Genomic DNA, 13,593 nt, shown 5'->3' on the forward strand with positions numbered 1-13,593 from the left:
TAACGAAATTTTATTGAATTTTTTAAATTAAATACTATGCCATTTTACATTAAATAAAATAATTACTTAGTTCTAAACATTTTTTTCCATATATAAATAGCTTTAAATATAAACGTCTAAAAATACGGGAGGTTTTTTTCCCGGACTCTGTACTTAATTAAAAAAAGAGCTCGAGCTTAATCAAGTTCTGTTAATAAGAAAAACCAGCAAGAGTAACAAACTTATGGAAAATATTTTGTCTTATAGCTTACGACTTCATACGACCCATCATACGGCTGCTGTAGAGGTGTTCGGACAGCGTCATTTGGAACGAAAACATGAGTAGCTGTTTAAATTCTGGACAAATATTTCATCGTTATTTCATCATCATATTTGAACATCGTTGGTCCTTGATTTTTCCTTGACTGCCGAAAAAATATCCTGGTAAGTGAAGCGTTGTTCCAAACATCATCTCTACAGTAGCCTTGATGTCATCCTTGAAGGTGGAGCGTAAACCCTGCAAAATCATAGGCAAAACACCATACCAGTCATCCGTCTCATAACACAGAATTGCTGTTTTTAACGTCCGATGCTATCTTTCAATTATCCCATTCGATTGGGGATGGTAGGGTGTTGTCTTAAGATGTTTTATACCTAAGGAACGTGTAAGCTCTTTAAAAATGTTACATTTAAACTGGCCTCCAAGAACCGTGGTGATTTTTAGAGGAATACCATAACGTGCTATCCTTTTAGCCACTTGTTGATTGGCTCAGAATAAGATAAAAAAAAACACTCCAATATTCTATTAACGATTAGAAATGTACGTCTTTTATTGACTTATTTATAAATATTTCTGCAATGAAATATACATACAAAAAATGCTCTTATTTTTAAATACATTAATTAACAAACAAAAAAAAAATTACTTACGTAACATTATCTAATAAACAATCGAATAATAATAATAAATGCTCATATTAAGCAATGGAAAATATTAAACAAACAAAAAATAAGGAAACAATTTATGTCCTGTAGTTTGAAAACAAAACAAAAAATTAATACAAGACAAAATGAATGTAAAAAGGTAATAAATCAGTCAATTATTCAATTAGAAAAAAAAGGTTAACGCTAAAGCCTCATATTACACATTCCCATTATATTAAAATGGCACACTTTGTGTTTTAATATTTGCATTTCTATAATAATTTATAATACGTTTCAAAAGTTTCTTTTTGGCACAATAAATCAATGTTATTTAGGTGTATAGGTAATTCTATAGGTAGGTACTTAATATTTTGTATGTTTGTTTTGAATTAAATGCAACGGAAATTTAACAAATTGATTAGACCTATTTTTTGTTCTTAATAAAGTTATACAAACTAAGGAACCTAATTATTATCACAAGGACCGACTTAAAAACAAAATTAAACACTTAAGAAATATTCGTAGTAGAAAAAACGGTTTGGAATTATTAATTATGCCTTTTTAAGTTGTTCCATTGATGTAACAGTTGTTTCTATCAATAAATTAAAGTCCAATTCATTGAGGCTAGCCTTTGCAGTTAGAAGATCTAAAAATGAGTCCAACGGAGAAAGTCTATCTGCAGTGAGCCCTGAAATGGGAAAGAACCAGATTTTAGTGTTTTTCAAATTCCTTTTTTTAGTTTTGAGATGTAACGGGAACAAAGCGAATGAAGGGACCTTGGACAAACACACAAAACAACATAACCAAACAAAACATAACAACAGGAACTCATAAACATACGCACACAAAGCTTACCCATTAAAAAACAAAAATGAAAATGATAATGAAATCAAATCAATTGATGATAGTGTATTTAAGCTTTACAAAAGCAATGAGAGGAATGAAAATCAAAATGGCTATGAAAATGTATGGCACGATGAGATTGAAGTTATCAGATGGCTTAGATATGGAACCTATTTCCACTGGAAGCAGGAGGAAGTTGATCAAACTAAAATCGATGGAGAAAAGATTTCTTTGTGTATACCTGTGATATGTTTAGTGTTTCGAACATTCATGCTATTGCTGCTACTTCCTCGTGGCTGTTGAAGATTTCCAGATAGAATATTAGCAGCATGATCTCGCCCACGGATCATAAGACTCTCGGGATGATTCCAGTTCTTAAGCAATCGCTGGGCTCTCGATTTTGGCAGACAAGAAAGAAGCGATAACTTACGCTCGATTCCATCGGGTGTGTCGCTTATATCTTCAAAACAAAAATAGTTATAAATTGTTTTTTTTTCTTTTTTAATTTGTCGACAAAGTTACCGTTAAGTATACTTTTCATGACATCAATTTGAAGTTCGAAAACATGATTCGAAGCATATTGATAGAACATATCGAACGACAATGCTCTGTAACCTAAATATGTAAAAAACGACGAGAATCCTTGTGGCAAGGGAAAAGCAATGGAGTCAACTGCTAAACAGAATCGTTCAAGGATCAAAAATAGAGAGTACTGTTGATCATTGGTTAGTTGGTCTCTAAAACAGTAAACAAATCAATGTATATCCGACTTTTAAAAACCTTGAAAAAGTAGCTCAACTTACATCAATGGGAAACCTCTTATAACTTCTACCCGAGCGTCGATTCCAGCTGCCCTGCAAACTAAAGCACACAAAGCCCGTGAAAGTTCCAGCTGAGCTGCAACATATTGTGAAGCAACTGCATGAACGTGCGCAGGTGTCTGTGAGCGTTCAAAGAAAGTCTCTTTCAACCAACGGAATCCAGTGTTTTTATTGGTTGAGTTTTTCACCAAATGAACGCTCAATTCACGAAGATTCTAGAACACAGAGGGAAAACAAAGATTGAGACAAAATACAGAAGAGTCTTTTTAGTTTAGTCTTACCACAGAAATCACATGTTCCTGCTTTGTAGCTGTACATGTCTCCAGCTCCACAAATGGCAATGGTTCATTCTGCATGCGTCGCACTGCAGTTGCGAAATCTCCAGCACTTGGTCCGGCTAAGGGTCCGCCTGGTGACAATGGTGTTGTGCATCTCGAAAGCGCTTCTGGTTGGTAGCATGCCAGCGAGAACATCAACTTTTCGCTAACCTGCTCGGCGGTAAAGCGATTCTTGTCCTTGTTGTTCTCGTTTAGGTTCTCCCACAGTTTCGACCAAATATCAACTCCATACGGTGTTAGACGCTGCTGAGGCGATAGCAGCATCATTGTTGTGTTCCACAGGTTCTCATGCGAGAGACCAACACTTAGATCGGCAACTTTGGCATGCATTGGCTTCGAAATCACCGATGTTGTCAACGGAAGCAGACGTGTCAGAAGCAGCGCTTCACTGGGCAATCCTCGCTTGGCCGATGAGTAGCTGCCAGCAACTAGAGCCTCCTTGAGAAGAGCCACCGTATCAAGACTGAGAGGCTGTTCCATGATTATACTAAGCAACTCTGAGAGAACATCCATGTCGTTGGAATGCACCAGGAAATAATGAATCATGCTCAAGCGATTATCAACGGAGGTATCATTGCGGAACGCCTCGATAAGATGAGCCTTTGGAATACTCAGCGAGACTACATCCAACGTTGCCGAATCATAGGCCAATTTGTCCCAATTCTTACACGGAACCAAATGCGTTAGTGGGGTTTTATTATACGCCGGACAAACAATATGACAACATGGTTCATGAGACAACCCCACATCGAGAAGATGAACAAACAAGTCGGGTTGAAAAACAAGCATATGATGGCCACCCTGGAGGGCAAATGTTGGCTTGAGGAGTTTTGCTTTATCCCAGGGTATTCCTGGCATAACACAATGCACCACACAGCCATGATGAAGTAGAGTCACGGAGTAAGCAAAATGAACATCTGAATTAGCCGGGCTGGAGTCATCTGCCGGTGGTTTTATATTCTGATACAAATAGTAGTGGCAAACGAAGAGCATTCCAGATTCGTCGGCGAGAATGATCAAATTCAGAGAAGTGTCGTGAATTCGAAGGGGAACTGTGTCATCTTCGTAGCAATTCGAAGCGTTTGTTGTATGAGGAATCTTTGGAAGATTCAAAGGAATGTTGAGCTGGAACGAAATTAACATGAAAGCAAAGGAATATTGTGCCAGTTCCTTATCAACTTACCACAGTTTCCGTGGGTAGTTTGTCATTGAATTGAAATGCTGATAGAGTGGGAGTTGGTGGACTCCTATCTTCGTCGTCTTTAAGAATCGAACTTGAACTACTCTTCGCTTTCACCTTCATATGAATATAGTAGAGAGCCTGATTCTCACAATCCCACTGAGCCCATACAAAGTTCTTTGCTATCATTTCAGCTGACAGATTTTCCTCCAGAGACCATGAACCCTCATCGGTGAAATCTATCGAAGTTGGAGTGTCTCCAAATTGATCTTTCTCGGCATTTATGGTCGAAGTGTAGAGCATTACAGCTAAAAAAAATAAAATCAAAAATCTCTTATTCTCTTTAAAAATTCAACCTTACATTCTTCATGGGTCAAGACGAGAAACTTGTCCAAGTAAACTTTATCGAATTTCGCCTCTTTCTTCCATAAAAACTGTGCCATCACTTGTTTAATGGAACTTTCTTTGGTTATCAGCTCTGGCTCTTTGGTTGGGTTGCTCTTAAGTTCCACAATGTATGGAGAATAATAGAATGTGCTTACTGGCTCCTCAGCGGAACCAGTTTTATGCTCAGTCTTGACCACATAAACCAATAGCGAGACAGCGCTATTCACTGAAGCTTGAATAACATTCTCTTCCTTGGAAAATCGATAAAGAACCCGAAAGGATTTGGGTGAAGCAAAATATTGACCAATGCAGGTGTATTTCTCGTCGTTGGCATTTGTAAAAATCCACGATGTAAGCAAGGATCCATCTTGTTCCTGGCCAAGGATTCTCCATTCGTTGGCTATTTCTGTTTTGAGGAAAAAAAAAACAGTTTTAATATATTACATTTTTAAGAAGTATGGATTGGAAAACATTTTTTTAGGGTGTGACGGAATTTCAAAGTAAATACCTTTGATGCCCTGGTCACTCAAGAGACCGCAGAAATTTGCAGCTAGATTTTCTTGAGTTTGCATTTTTATAGCCGATGCTATGCTATTTTGTTTATAATTTTTATTAAACAAACTTGCTTAAAAAATAAGAAATACACGACAACGAGGAGAACGACTGATAAGAAATAAATTCTTGTACATGAGAAAATTCCAACAGAAAACGTCAACAATCATTTGAGTGATGCCAAGAGTCAAATATTTTGAAACTTGGTAAATTGGTTTTTGTATTAGGCTGGTCATGCACGAGGGCAAAATAAAACCTAAAGTGAAAAATTTGCCACTGTGACATTTTATTTATAAAACACCATTTTTCTAAAAGAATTGTTCGCTTTATGTACATTGGAAAATGTTAGACAATTCTCTGTCAAAATACTATTTCCAATGTTCTTTATTTATTCCTGCTGATTGCAGAATCCATATGCGATTTGTGGCTACTGACATTTAATTCCCAACTTACTCTTTATTATTTTGCGGGGAAAATTGCACATTAAAAAGTCATTACTCTATCGATGGCATTTTAACCTGCCAAACTCAGCTGTCATTTTTGTGGTGCAATAATATTGCATGAATTTTTGTTATTTACGATAATAGATAATAGTCTGTCCTGAGACGATTATAAACCAGCTCCATTGTGTAAAAGCAGACTTACCAACGAGAGTAAATACTGATGTCATAATATCAGTTAAATAGCATTTTTCGTATCATAAATTATCAATCAATTTGACGTATAAATTATAGAGTTTTTCAATAAGGGCGAGTAGATGATGTGTGTGGATGTCATGGCTTTTGTTGTGTGTCGCGTGGTGCCGTCTTGAAATTAGTTATCATCGTTATGTAGCACTCGCTGTAGTCGTTGTTGACAGTGACCGCCTCATTAATGACGTTTTCAAAAGAGTACGGACCAATTACGCCTCCGGCTCAAAATCCGCATCAAAAGGTAATTTTTTGAGGATGCATTATCACCTGGTGAACCTCGCGTGGGTTGGTATCGTCCCATATACGGTAATATTGCTTATTAACACAGCCATTCATCCAAAAATGAGCCTCGTTTCTAAATTGGACTCTCCATTGAATCCAATAGAGACCAACAATCCAACATCCAGTCCAAGATCCGGTCATGGCAGTTTGGATTTTTCGAGCGGATCAAAATCCTGTCATCAAATTTGACGTTTGTGTTGTATGTAGTGGTGAGCGTCCATTTTCCGCAGTCTTTTTGAAATTAAAATTTCATTTCGTTTAAATTGACGTCGAGTGTGGTCATACCTACATATTTTTTACATTAAAGCCTAGTACGCTGCTGATGTGAAACGAAATTTCCCATACAAAAATGACATGACGAAATCATAAACGAAAAATTTCGCTGTGCTTTTCGTTTTTCAGTACGCTGCTGAACAACGAAATATGTCATTTTAGTGGATAGCTGTACTAGATTTTTTAGTACAATTCTCCACTCTTTTCGTTCTCAATTTAATTGCCCGGTATATTAATTGCTTGCGAAATTTTGACGTTTAATTTATTTATTGGAAAAAATTGTTTACAAATCAAAATTGAAAATTGTTTACTCGTGACTTTCGGTGTTTTTCATTTTAATATAGATATAGACTCTATAGAAATATAGACTCTACACAAATATTTTTCCGTTGTGGTTTTCGTTTTAATTTCGCTCTACACTTGGAGACCACCGAAAAATTTCGTTTCGCATCAGCAGCGTACTAGGCTTAAGTAAGTAAATTTAATTAAAGAAAATGGAATATATTTAAATCTTTATATTGTTGTTGTTTCCTACTACTCAAAGGCTTTTCTTTTCTATAATTCGTTTTAATTTTATTAAAAAAAAAACAACAACTACCGACACAAAAGGTAAATCAACAAAAAAGTAAACAACAGATTAACCGTTGTGTCAAATGTGACATTTGAGGTTACTCATGGCAAAACATAATATGCCCAGTCGAAAAAAACACTGTATTGCGGATGAGGGTAAAGATAATTTTTAGGCCAAAATTGGGGTCCTCTTCCAAACAATTCGAAGCCCAGTCAGCGAACTTTCCGACGTTTGAGCTCCTGGGTGAGTTAGATCTTGTGTGAAGGGTGTAGGGGTGTAGGCCCAAGTCCAAACGCTAAATTCACCAAGTTGAAATCTCCGAAAGGCCGAGTTCTGTGGTTTGGCATAAACAACTAAATAATAAACGAAAGATTTTACAGATGTCACCAAAACAAAATGGCCGCCACGGAGTGCCAAAATCTACCCGCTACAATTTAAAAACCCGATAAACTTATCTCCGTAAAAACGAAGTGTCCAATTTATTTATTTAATTTATCTCATGAAATTAATCCGTTAAGCAGAATCATTGACACTAAAGCCTAGTACATACTTCCTCGTGAAGTGAACGTACGCCAGTGGAGAAAGTGAACTTTTGACATTGCTCACTGGTACACACTTGTGAGTACACGTTGTGAACATTTGACGTTTCAAAAACACTCTAATGAAGACATAAATCCTTCGTACGTATCACCCTCCAAAACCCAATTTGAATCTTCAAATAGGTATTCTATTTCATATGACACCATTTTAACTTTTTTTTAGAACAACGCGCAAGCAGCCACAAACTTTAAAATGCGGAAACCAAATGTCAAAGCTTCACCAACAGTTCTCGTACATTTTGCACGTGAAATGCCCGTGAACGAAAACTCTCCACTTTGTTCTCCACTCAGCTTCACGAGCAAGTTCACGGGTGAACCGAAAACTGAAATTTGTATGGGTTCACGAGATGGTTCACAAGTATGAACTAGGCTTAATATATGTTCCTCACAATTTTAGAAAATCAATGAAATTAACTGTTAAGTATAAAGCCTAGTACATACTTTCTCGTGAAGTGAACGTTCGCCAGTGGAGAAAGTGAACTTTTGACACTGCTCACTGGTACACACTTGTGAGTTCACGTTGTGAACATTTGACTTCAGCTTCACCAACAGTTCCCGTACATTTTGCACGTGAATTGCCCGTGAACGAAAACTCTCCACTTTGTTCTCCACTCAGCTTCACGACAAGTTCACGGGTGAACCAAAAACTGAAATTTGTATGGGTTCACGAGATGGTTCACAAGTAAGCCTAGTACATACTTGTGAACCATCTCGTGAACCCATACAAATTTCAGTTTTTGGTTCACCCGTGAACTTGCTCGTGAAGCTGAGTGGAGAACAAAGTGGAGAGTTTTCGTTCACTGGCAATTCACGTGCAAAATGTACGGGAACTGTTGGTGAAGCTGAAGTCAAATGTTCACAACGTGTACTCACAAGTGTGTACCAGTGAGCAATGTCAAAAGTTCACTTTCTCCACTGGCGAACGTTCACTTCACGAGGAAGTATGTACTAGGCTTATGTACTAGGCTTAAAGCCTAGTACATACTTCCTCGTGAAGTGAACGTTCGCCAGTGGAGAAAGTGAACTTTTGACATTGCTCACTGGTACACACTTGTGAGTACACGTTGTAAACATGCGGAAACCAAATGTCAAAGCTTCACCAACAGTTCCCGTACATTTTGCACGTGAATTGCCCGTGAACGAAAACTCTCCACTTTGTTCTCCACTCAGCTTCACGAACAAGTTCACGGGTGAACCAAAAATTGAAATTTGTATGGGTTCACGAGATGGTTCACAAGTATGTACTAGGCTTAAAGAAGAAGGTGAATTTTTTTTTTTAAAAAGAATTAAAAAGTTCACTTTTGTTTACTTTTTTAAAACGCAAAAACACTTAAAGTTGAAACAAGTTTTTGGTGCATTTGTTACTTTTTTGGCTAGGATTAAAACTCCATTCTTTTTACATTGTTACATTGTACAATCACCGGGCTCCATCCCTGACAACAGTATTCGCACACAAGAATTGTTGAGAGTTTTAAGTCACTAGGCCCTAGTTCTCAACGGACTGTTTCGGCACCTAATTTGTTTTGTTTTTACAATCACCAGCCTGGGTTAAAATACCAAAAACTGTCATGATCCTAATAATTTCAGTTTTTGAATTTCAATTATATATATTTATGTGATAACTAAAACTTGAAGAAATTTCAATATAAAATATTGTTTTGTGTATTTCATACGAAAATATGAAACTTTGAAAATTAATCAAAAACGCAAATAAATGATTCCACAGCATAAAATTGTAATAAATTACTTTCTTACATTTGAAAGTTCTCTTTAGAAAGTTCTCAGTCACACGAACGAGTCCAATTAGAAGCAACTTCATTCAAGCAACCAAACAAACCTTTTGTCTTCTGTCAGCGGTTGCGGTCAGTCACAAATGTCAAACCTGTAAAACCTACTTAAATCAGATATCAGAATAAATTGCCGCAAAAACAAAAGAATTTGGTAAAAATTCCAATTTCACCAAGACAAAATTATTATTAGGTAAGAAATTAGCATAACCATTTTCTTCATCAAAAAAAAGATACCTTCAAAATTTTTGTTCAAACATCACTTTCTTGCTACTTTGGTAGAAATAAACAATCATTTCCAAAAAAAGAAAAGACTGCAAATACAAATTATAGCTCATCTGGTTTAACTTGTTTATTTCAGTATCAACAAAAATGGAACTGCTGCGTTGGGGCATTGTATCAGCTGGAAAAATAAGCCATGATTTTGTTACCGCTCTAAGCACCCTGCCAAGTGATGAGCACTCGGTTGTCGCGATTGCAGCTCGAGACAAGAGTCGTGCTGAAGAATTCGCAAAATTACACGAAATACCAAACGCTTTTGGAAGTTATGAAGAATTAGCCGAATCAAAAGACATAGGTATGTTCTTCTAAATCACCACAAAAGAATACTTAACATAAGAAATCTTCTACTCTGAAGATGTTGTCTACATTGGAAGCATAAACCCACAACATTTTGATATCGGAATGATGATGCTGGAACACGGCAAACACGTCCTAATTGAAAAACCTCTTTGTATGAATGAGAAACAGGCTAAGAAACTCATAACCTATGCCGAACGCAAAAAGCTCTTCCTCATGGAAGCCGTGTGGTCGAGATTCTTCCCAGCCTATCAATATATTCGCAAACAAATTGCCAGCGGAGTTCTAGGCACAATTGAAGAAGTCAATGTGTCATTTGGTTTTGATTTAATGGCTGTCGATAGAGTGCAGTAAGTATAACCCAATCAATCGGTTTGTTAAAGTTCTCATTCTCTATTGTCATATTTCCACAGAAAGAAAGAACTTGGCGGTGGAACATTGCTCGATTTAGGAATTTATACTATTCAGCTGTGCCAATGGGCCTTCCAGGAACCTCCCCTGACTATCAAAGCCACCGGTGAACTAAATGCCGATGGAGTTGATCTCTCAATCGATGGTGAATTACATTACTCTGGATCGAGAGTGGCTAAGATTCAAACAAGTGCGAAGAAGTTACTCGAAAACAAAGCCATCATCAAAGGTTCCAAAGGACAGATTACAGTAAGTTTCTTAGTTTTTTGTTTTTAAAATCTTCTAAAATTGTAAAATATTGTTTTGTAGCTTCCAAATTTCTGGTGTCCAACTAGCATCATTGATATTGATGGCAAACAGAAGGAATGGGTTGTTCCCAAAGGAAAACAAAAGACTAATTTCCCCAACTCAGAGGGACTACGCTATGAAGCGGAAGAAGTTCGAAAGTGTATCCTAGATGGAAAACTACAAAGCGAACATATGAATCATAATGAGAGTTTATTGGTGGCTCGTATTGAGGATTCGATAAGAAAAGAAATTGGAGTTGTGTATCCCGAAGACGAATAAAGTAAAGAAGTGAACTATTTTAATTTTGTTTGCATACATTTTTCCACTTTGTGAGTGAAATTTGTTAGTTTAATGTGTTTTTTTTAATAATTGGAATAAAAGTAAATAAAAAAGAAATTTAATTTTCTGTATTTCATCTAAGGAACAATCTTTTTCCAATTGTAAACGAACCTTTGGTTTTGTTGAAATGATTACTTTTACATTTTTAAAGTCGATTTTCTCAGAATTCTCGACGGCAGAAATTAGCTAAAAGGATTATGAAATATAACTACGCTTAACATGTTTGAATATGTTCTTCGAACTAAAATGAGGTGAAAGAAACAGTTAAAGTAGTTCACATTCTTGATGTGCGGCTGAAAAATAAAAATCTCTAAGTTAATTCGCTGAAATGGATTAAACTTCTTATTGGAGAATCCAAAATAGTATGCATTGAATACTCAAGCTTTGTAGATTACAAACAGATCAGAAGAACAGATTAGAAATTTATTTTATCGACGAAAAGAAGTGTGTTCATAGCAAGGAAGGTTATAAGGATCAGATCATGGTAGTCCTCTTAAAGCGAAACGTTTAAATTTACCGTTTAGCAAATCCCAATATAGTAAGCTTAAAAAGAACTCCAACATCTTTAAAATTATGAACGCGATGGATAGAGTGATACGATATTTTAAAATCAATCAAACTAGGAATACGTTTTTTAAAGAAAGTCAATGCCTGACATTTAATCTTGTTAAGGTTAAGCCCATTTTCGTTACACTAAATAAAAAAACAATAAAAATATCCTCTTGGAGTAGTAACCAATCGTAACTGATTGCATGCTTTTGAAGATTATCATATCATTCGCATAGATTAAGATGTTACTTTATCGTACACAAAGCTTATATTAAGAGTAGGGGTCCTAAATGGCTACCCTGGGGAACTCCTGGTTTGGCAATGAACTTAACTTGATAATATACTTCATTTCAAAATAAGAATAAATCCATGTAATGAATTAAGGAGGAAATCCAATTGCCGTTAGCTTAAATGTAAGGATGACATCATCAGAAAGTTGGTGAAAACCTTAATAATAATCAGTGTAAGTACAGTCGAGCTCTTGAACGTGTTCAAGAGCATTTAAGCACTTATGCAAAAATTCAAATAAATTAGTAACTGTCTACTGTATTTGCATAAAACTATGTTGCCCAGAGGTATAGTCATCTTAAAGTAATCTAATTAATGTAAGATTTTGTATGACGTCATTTGAACACACATAAAAGTAATGTTCATCAATTTTTGCGGGAGTTTTAATAAAAGATTGCTGAAAATTATTATGTACTAACGAATTTTCAAAAGCTTTTTTTTTATTCTATGAAAATCTTAAAACTATCTTATAGCTAGACAACAATTCTTTAAAAAACTAACGTACATTTCAAAAACTTAAAAAAATATATTACTGACCCTAGCGGGTGCTATAAGTTATTCCATTATTTTATAACTGCTGCCTTTCGGCCTAAAAACAATTTTAATACTAAATAACAATAACTTAATCTAAAACCAAGAAAATTAGAAAAAAAACTTGGTATATTTAAAATTATTTTTTAATTTATATAAAACTTAAAACAAAATAAAAAAAAAACCGAATCCAATTATAATAGACAACCGTTTTATTAGAGCAAAAGCTCCAGCTCTGGCCAGAGCAGCACTCATATGTGTGAAATACAAGTGCTGAGCCAACCAGATGCCAAGGTAGGTACTTTATTACACTTTTATTTGCCAGTGGCTGTCGATTTGATCCAACGATCACTACATTTGCCCAGTTCTTTCTCGTATCCCTTGAGGCTTCATACAGTGGAGTCCTGAACAGAATAGTTTCGCATTTCTGAAAGTTGAATTTTTAACTTCCAGTCATCGCAATATTGCTGAATCTTGTCGAAGCCACTCTGCAAAAGTGTCTTGATAACCTTAATTTTTGTGGCCGTTCTGTACGCACTTAGGACTTGCTATCAAATCACTGGTGTAAATGCTGAACAAGATCAGTGAGTTAACCGTTCACTGTTGAGGATCATTTTTAATATCAAATAGTTTGGTACATTGCCAATTTTCAATAAACGGTCTACCATCAAGCATATCATAAAACATATACAACTACGCAGGTAGAAGTGGCTTAGGGCTCTATTCTCCAGGTCGTGATTAAGGCGAATGCTAGAATTCTCCTTGTATACTTGCTGGAAACCAGCCCCAACCGCCTCTGCTTTCTCCTGCGGATCTTCGACAACAAAGAAGTCATCGTCCAAGACGGCGTTTCCTGCTTGCAGAAGTATGTCTCTGTTCTCTGTCCTCCTCTGAAACTTAAGACAAGAAAGGTCGTTCTGATCAATGATCATTCCTCCTAAAGATCTTGTTAATTTGCGGAAACATACTAACTAGAATTAACGGCCCGAATTTTCTTGTCCCACTACAAATTAATGTTTAATCGATAATTTTCTTTGATCAATTTGCTTACGTTTTTTATCGATGACAACATTGTCCTAATCTCCACATGGTTTGGGTCAATAAACCTCAAGTATCGTTTAAACCTTGTCAGAAGTCTACTTTTGTGTATGGGCAGTGCATGTGTAGTCGCGTTACGGTACAAGTTCGTAGTGTCTCGTTCCTTATATTTCGGTATAGTTCTTTCCATAGTTTATTGGATTGTCTCGTCCATTTGTTGTAAATATCCGTCAATCTCAGTATTTGTCAAATTCCTGTCAATTGGTGGGGATGTTTCTAATTCTCTCGCTAAAGCGTTGGTGAAGCGCGGACAGTGAGTCTTACTATAATTGTAAGAGTCAC

At 36.1% G+C, this 13,593-nt stretch overlaps 2 protein-coding genes across 3 annotated transcripts; one reads left to right on the forward strand and one right to left on the reverse strand.

Annotated features, from left to right (window-relative positions):
- Positions 1-836: 836 nt before the first annotated feature.
- LOC129951181 (protein pigeon) lies at positions 837-5,170 on the reverse strand. 2 transcript variants are annotated; one of them, XM_056063212.1, is made up of 8 exons: positions 4,981-5,169; positions 4,447-4,878; positions 4,089-4,393; positions 2,849-4,030; positions 2,550-2,782; positions 2,269-2,483; positions 1,988-2,206; positions 837-1,591 (listed from the first exon to the last, which is right to left on the reverse strand). In XM_056063212.1, exons 1-8 carry the CDS (start codon positions 5,042-5,044, stop codon positions 1,455-1,457), a joined length of 2,787 nt encoding a protein of 928 aa, XP_055919187.1. In that variant the 5' UTR covers positions 5,045-5,169; the 3' UTR covers positions 837-1,454. The 2 variants fall into 2 exon arrangements, with proteins under 2 accessions (XP_055919187.1, XP_055919188.1); XM_056063213.1 differs by lacking the exon at positions 837-1,591 and adding an exon at positions 1,737-1,925 and having other exon boundaries at positions 4,981-5,170.
- Positions 5,171-9,297: 4,127 nt separating this feature from the next.
- Positions 9,298-10,907, forward strand: LOC129950130 (trans-1,2-dihydrobenzene-1,2-diol dehydrogenase-like). Its single transcript, XM_056061962.1, has 5 exons — positions 9,298-9,421; positions 9,590-9,805; positions 9,866-10,157; positions 10,221-10,467; positions 10,528-10,907. Exons 2-5 carry the CDS (start codon positions 9,601-9,603, stop codon positions 10,783-10,785), a joined length of 1,002 nt encoding a protein of 333 aa, XP_055917937.1. The 5' UTR covers positions 9,298-9,421; positions 9,590-9,600; the 3' UTR covers positions 10,786-10,907.
- Positions 10,908-13,593: the final 2,686 nt, after the last annotated feature.

The sequence above is a fragment of the Eupeodes corollae genome, chromosome 3 (genome assembly GCF_945859685.1).
Source record: "Eupeodes corollae chromosome 3, idEupCoro1.1, whole genome shotgun sequence".
NCBI lineage: Eukaryota > Metazoa > Arthropoda > Insecta > Diptera > Syrphidae > Eupeodes > Eupeodes corollae.

Bases quoted from the DNA above. Each gene is read 5' to 3' on its own strand.
- LOC129951181 (XM_056063212.1), bottom strand. From the start codon at position 5,044: ATGCAAACTCAAGAAAATCTAGCTGCAAATTTCTGCGGTCTCTTGAGT. The intron at 4,394-4,446 runs GTAAGGTTGAAT...TATTTTTTTTAG, and splicing joins CGTCTTGACCCATGAAGAAT to CTGTAATGCTCTACACTTCG. The intron at 4,031-4,088 runs GTAAGTTGATAA...ATTTCGTTCCAG, and splicing joins AACTACCCACGGAAACTGTG to CTCAACATTCCTTTGAATCT.
- LOC129950130 (XM_056061962.1), top strand. From the start codon at position 9,601: ATGGAACTGCTGCGTTGGGGCATTGTATCAGCTGGAAAAATAAGCCAT. The intron at 10,158-10,220 runs GTAAGTATAACC...ATATTTCCACAG, and splicing joins ATGGCTGTCGATAGAGTGCA to AAAGAAAGAACTTGGCGGTG. The intron at 10,468-10,527 runs GTAAGTTTCTTA...ATTGTTTTGTAG, and splicing joins GTTCCAAAGGACAGATTACA to CTTCCAAATTTCTGGTGTCC.